Below are 6,000 nucleotides of genomic sequence, written 5' to 3' on the forward strand. Positions count from 1 at the left end.
GGAACAGTGACGACTAAAGCAACGAAATGGAGCGAGCGGATAGTTCACGCGTAAGATCAGCCTGCGCATCCCCGAGTGGGTTTTAATGCTGTTGGTTCTTTGAGGAGAAGGGAAAACTGTTCTAATAAGCTCGTCATATAGTCATGTTATGCCATACCAAGCTTGGTATCGATACCATCATCCCAACAGCCAGGAGAACTAAAAGTCGCAGGCGGCTATATATATATATATATATATATATATATATATATATATATATATATATATATATATATATATATATATATATATATATACGCTGAAAGTCGCCAAAGTTCGCTAAGAAATGCTTCGCATTTAAAACAACAATATTACACAATATGTACACGTACGCTCACCAGCGTCCGTGTTATCTTTTGTCGGACGTATATATAGGTTCACCCATTGAATAGTTCAGGTTTGTCCAGTTTAGCTGCATTGCTCACCGTTAAAACAAAGTGAAAACATCACTTCTTTTTTTTCGATATATTTCACTGATAAATGTGTATACCACAGTAGACCTATCGGCCAGTTAAATTCTTACACAAGCAGAATTAACAGATCACATACATCTAGCTATATAGCTAAGCTGATAAAGATATCTATCCAGTAAAAATGTTTCAAGCAAGTGTATCGGGCTACTGTCTTTGTCTTATAACAAGCTAAGGAGGAAATGACAAAAGTGAATAGTCACGCGTATGTAATGAACAGATCTAAATACTTGGAGGGCGATATGATGTAAGAGATCTAATCGTGAAGTATACAAAACGAACATTATGGTTCAAACGCAATATAGATTGAATGCATACACACTGCTAGAAATAATGTGAAGCTGACAAGGCTTAGTTTCACATGCGGATAAAAACGAAACCAAAACAAAGGTTTTTTGTCTGTCTTAGGACCAATTTTTTTTTCTTTCCAGGGTCTCATGCATGCTGCCCTGTTGGAAGCCAGTGAGGGCCAGCAATTGCCTGAACCATGACCTCCAGTGTTGGCCTCCTCGTTGACACAGCCAGCACGGTGGTGCCTCGATTTCTTTACAACAGCGTCATGTTTGACGTTGGTGAAAACACGACCTCAACGCGACTTCATTCTTTCATGGGTGACGTCAATGAGTCTAACATGACCGTTAGCCTGGGCAACTCCGTCGTCGACGGTGGTGTTGCAGGCGGCGAAGACGCCATTGTATCACTCGCCGTGCCACTGCCCGAAGCCGTGGCCACCGTCCTTATACTCTCGGCCATCGTGGCCGGAACAGTGTTTGGAAACGTACTCGTGGTGCTGGCCATCTTCACCTACAGGCCTCTTCGAAGTGTTCAAAACATGTTCATAGTGTCCCTGGCTGTTGCCGACATCGCAGTGGCGCTCCTGGTGATGCCTTTCAACGTGGCCTACTCCATCATGGGTCGCTGGGTGTTCGGCTTGCACATGTGCGAGCTGTGGCTCACATGCGACGTCCTCTGTTGCACGGCGTCTATCTTGAACTTGTGCGCCATAGCGCTGGACCGCTACTGGGCCATCCACGATCCCATCAACTACGCCCAGAAACGCACGCTACGGCGTGTGCTGCTTTCGATCGTGCTGGTGTGGGGCATCAGCGCACTCATCTCGGTGCCGCCGCTCATTGGCTGGAACGACTGGCCGGAGCAGTTTGACGAGACGTCGCCCTGCCAGCTGACAGAGGAGCGTGGATACGTCCTCTACTCTGCCTCCGGCTCCTTCTTCGCACCACTGCTTATAATGACCATCGTGTACTTCAAAATCTACCTGGCCACCAGGCGACGGCTTCGCAAACGTGCCAAGGCAGTGGCGGCCACGCTACAGGTTGGTTTCGCTCTATTTTTTCCACCAGAACGTTTTTGTGTTTAGTTTGTTCAGAACTCAAAATTCTCCGACGAAACTGTTTTAGAGGTACTACAGCATTGTAAATCTCACGCACTGTGATAACATGAAAAATTCATTTCAATGCTACTGTCTCTCGCGCTTTGTCAGTGGGGCAAATTTTAGAATGCCAAAGTTATTTCTAAGTATGATGTGTTGCATTTAAGGACGCCTCCATATGGTTGACCTGAGCTTCTGTAGCTTCACTGGCTTGATTGTTTTTGCGTTATTTGGCTGTGTAGCAGGACATTACTCAGTACCCTTGCCTACCAAGAATGCTCAGGTGGGCGGCTGTGATTAAATGACACGGTGGTTGCGTTTTCATGATTGATTGATTGATATGTGGGGTTTAACGTCCCGTAACCACCATAAAATTATGCGAGACACCGTAGTGGAGGGCTCCGGAACTTTTGACCACATGGGGTTCTTTAAAGTGCGCCCAAATCTGAGCACAAGGACCAATACCATTTCCGGCTTCATCAGAAATGCAGCCGCCACAGCCGGGATTCGATCCCGCGACCTGCGGGTCAGCAGCCGAGTACCTTAGCCACTAGACCACCGCGGCGGGGCGTTGCGTTTTCTTGAGGGCGAAAAGGAATCTATGAATGTTTATAAAGGCACACCTTAAAGTGCGCCTGGTGGTCATTATTTAACAGGAGACTACGCTATGATGTGTTTTTATAATTTAGTCACGTGTTAAAACACCCCAAAAATGTCTTAACTTACTTTTTTTTAACTGACTCGCAGGTGAAGCCTTCAGCGCTAAACGTACTGCCACCAACCACTCACGAGAACTCGTCGGCTGACTCACCCCAGACTGAACAAAGCCCAATCGATCCGGACCTAGACAGCGTAACCGCAATCCGAACGGACGACATTACGGAAACACGCGGGAAGACCCAGCAAAACGGTGGCAATGGTGCCGCCAGCCTAGGCGGCTCTTGCCGGGCCGCTCCCAACGTGAAGCAGTACATGGAGGAGCGCCAGCGCATCTCGCTCTCCAAGGAGCGGCGTGCGGCCCGCGTGTTGGGCATCGTGATGGGAGTGTTCGTGCTGTGCTGGCTTCCTTTCTTCCTTATGTACGTCATCCTGCCCTTCTGTCCACATTGCAGCATCGCACCAAAGACGGTCAACTTCATCACGTGGCTGGGTTACGTGAACTCTGCCCTGAACCCTGCGATCTACACCGTGTTCAACAATGACTTTCGCAAGGCCTTTCTCAAGATTCTATGTCACCGGCGCAGATGAGCGCCATTCTTGAGCGTGGTTTGCAAGCTCTAACTCAACACGCATTCGTGCCACGTGGACTTGAGGACATATAAGCAGCGTGCTTTTGACACGAGATGGCTCTGAAGAACAATTTCGTGCTTTGTGTGACAAGTGGTATTGATTATGTTGACTTTCTGAGCAGGTTGGTCAAGGGAAGAAGCACGTTTCTTAAAATGTCATGTTCTCATTGTTACCGCGATCAAGGGCTTCGCGGTGTCTTCCATGTTGTAAGGCGTGACTGCGGCGGAAAGAATAGCTTGATCTATACGCTTGTCAAACCGGCCCATTTATAATAGAGGCTGTCTTGTTTTCAAGTGAACCACGTCAGCTGCCAAGCTGTCTCGAGTGCATGGAGAACGAAAAATTCTGAAATGAGAAGCAACTAGAAGCTGAGAACTGTTACTGACAACAAGAGTAAAAAATTACCGAGACACGAGTTCAAAAGTGTATGTTTAGAAGTGTGTTTAATTAGTTCTCCAAATCTTCACATCGTGCACCTCATAAAAGGACTTCTTATATTTAGTCAATAAACAACTGCATTTACACAAAGTTACAGACACAAATGTTACGCACGTTACGGCTAACTGTTGAACCAGACATGTAATGGTGGGAATGTTTTCGACATTACGAAATGTAACCCGCATATCGTGCAAGCTGACGAAGGGCAGCTTTGTTATGCTTACACGCCTGTTAAGCAGTGCGGTGCCTTTCACACCCAGCGGTCGCGATTTCAACCATGAGATGCGGGAGTTGAGCTGTTTCAAGGTAACCGTGGTGCTCATTGTGCTCGATGTTTCATGCATGCCCTATTTATGCGTTGTAGCGCAAATACACCTGTAGAAACTTTGACCGTAATTCTGAAAACATTGTGCAGTAGTTCACGAGTGCTTGTTGAAAGCATCAAAACAGCATGATATATTGGATGCTCAGTGCTATCTTGAGGCAGCTGCCTTGAGGCAGTTTGCCTATCTAATGTGATTGGAATGAAAGACATATTTGGGATATATTTACTGTTCTTCCACAATAATTCATACCCAGAATGCTCGGAATGAGTGAGTGCTTCAAAGCGGTTAACCTGAATTTTTGACTCATGAGGGAAACATCTTGTCAATGTGTAGTTTAGTAGGCATAAAAAAATGTGATTGTTTCAAAGCAGGCCTGCTGGTTTGTTAATTGTTTCAAGATATTAGAAACATCTGGCCGCCTTAAAGCAATCAATAGCTAACTGCCATAGCTGTGTAGCTGTGTACACAAATGTATTTTGTGTGGAAATATTTTCCAACATAATGTCTTATCACAGATGCATAAGTTTTATCATATATGCGAGCGTCTGTGTATTTTACACTTCTTTGTGTTACTCAAAACAACCTAAATCATTACGAACAACTACTAAGGGCTACGAACTTTACAAAAATGATAGGCTCTGAACAAATTCAAATGCGTTCTTACTTATAAATGGGTTTATTGGCTATAGAGCTGTTAAAAGCCTAAGTCTCTGGTAGCGATAACAATTGGCATCCCTTCTTTATTGCCCTACTGGTCGCACTTTCCTTTATTCTATTTAACTGCGATACAAGTTTTATCGAAAGCAAAGTGTTAAGCGTGAACTTGAGTGTATTCACGTATGTACGTGTATCTATTGGTACTACGTGTAGAGGCGTTCAAAGCAAATGGCTCCCTTGTTGGTCTATACGGCGTAATACCATACGACATGTTTAAATTTTGACAGCCAATGTATGATGCATGTCACACCAACAGTTCCCAACGTGCAAGTAATGCAGCTTCAATTTTCTGAAGTGAAAATCAACTTTACCTGTAAAGCCTCCCACGCCACTCACAATACCCAATGGTGAATCACGCTCAAAAATGAAGTAAAATTCGTAGTTTGTCTCTCTCGTATAGTGAACTCTGCCATCACATTCCAAATATCTCGAAATTTTGAATTTGCAGTTGAAGCTATATTTTCACGTCTAAACAAGGTATAGAAAAATTTGTGCAAAAGTTAGCTGTGAAAGGGCTTAACTGACAGATTTTGTTGCATGTATTTGCATTATTTTCAAAGAGCAATATTATGAACGCACGAGCTAAAATATCTTTCAAGTTGGCAGTCCCGTGTGAATTATAATAACTGGTAAAAACCTTACTTGAAGGAATCCCTGAACTACTAGGAGTTAAAACCGCGAGAAAAAGTTCACCGTAATAATAAGACATGTCATCATGGAAGGGCTCAACATTACAGTACAAGGATACAAAACTTGGTTGCTACACAGCAAACAATGCAGAAGAAACCTTATGCATTGTTTGTAGTCAAGAAAACAATGCTTTGCTCATTCGATCATCTTGCGGCCATGACTTTGTGTTCACCTGGACGAACCCAACGCTGATCATGAGAAAGAATAAACGTCACACATCTGGTTCAAAGGGGCTTGGCTTTTCAATTTTCTCTTCTCTGTAATTGTCATGTTAGGGGAATTTCACAGCAATCATCACGAAAGGTAAACCGTTTTTTAACGCGGTAGCGTTAAGGAGCTCTTTTCGCAGAAATTTCCGTGTATGCATCGATGTCTGCGTCAGTTTTCTTGGTTGTGGGTGAAAAATCAGCGTTATTTAGAGTGATAATTTTAGATGGATACCAATAAAAGAGTAATCAAAATTATCGGTTTAATAAAAAGTGAACTCATAATTTCAGCCTTGGAAGCAGGTGCCCCACCACCCGAGCTTCTACAGCGGCTGAAATTGTTTTGAAAAGGAAAAGACACTCATATACCAATATAAAGTAGCTCTCCTTTAAGCATGTAAAGTATGGTGGGGTAAAATACGACGAAAACTAAA

The 6,000-nt window shown here is 43.9% G+C and overlaps 1 protein-coding gene across 2 annotated transcripts in view; it reads left to right on the plus strand.

The window, feature by feature from the left end:
- The window catches only part of LOC119170289 (putative G-protein coupled receptor No18), a 104,040-nt gene extending 98,451 nt beyond the window's left edge, over positions 1-5,589 (plus strand). For both annotated transcript variants that reach the window (XM_075877285.1, XM_075877291.1), the window contains 2 exons: positions 941-1,842; positions 2,647-5,589. In XM_075877285.1, the coding sequence (XP_075733400.1) occupies positions 997-1,842; positions 2,647-3,147 (1,347 nt within the window). In that variant the 5' untranslated portion in view covers positions 941-996 and the 3' untranslated portion in view covers positions 3,148-5,589. The remainder of the gene's footprint in view (positions 1-940; positions 1,843-2,646) is intronic.
- The last annotated feature ends 411 nt before the right edge of the window (positions 5,590-6,000 follow it).

Source organism: Rhipicephalus microplus, chromosome 2 (assembly GCF_043290135.1).
Source record: "Rhipicephalus microplus isolate Deutch F79 chromosome 2, USDA_Rmic, whole genome shotgun sequence".
Classification (NCBI taxonomy): Eukaryota; Metazoa; Arthropoda; class Arachnida; order Ixodida; family Ixodidae; genus Rhipicephalus; species Rhipicephalus microplus.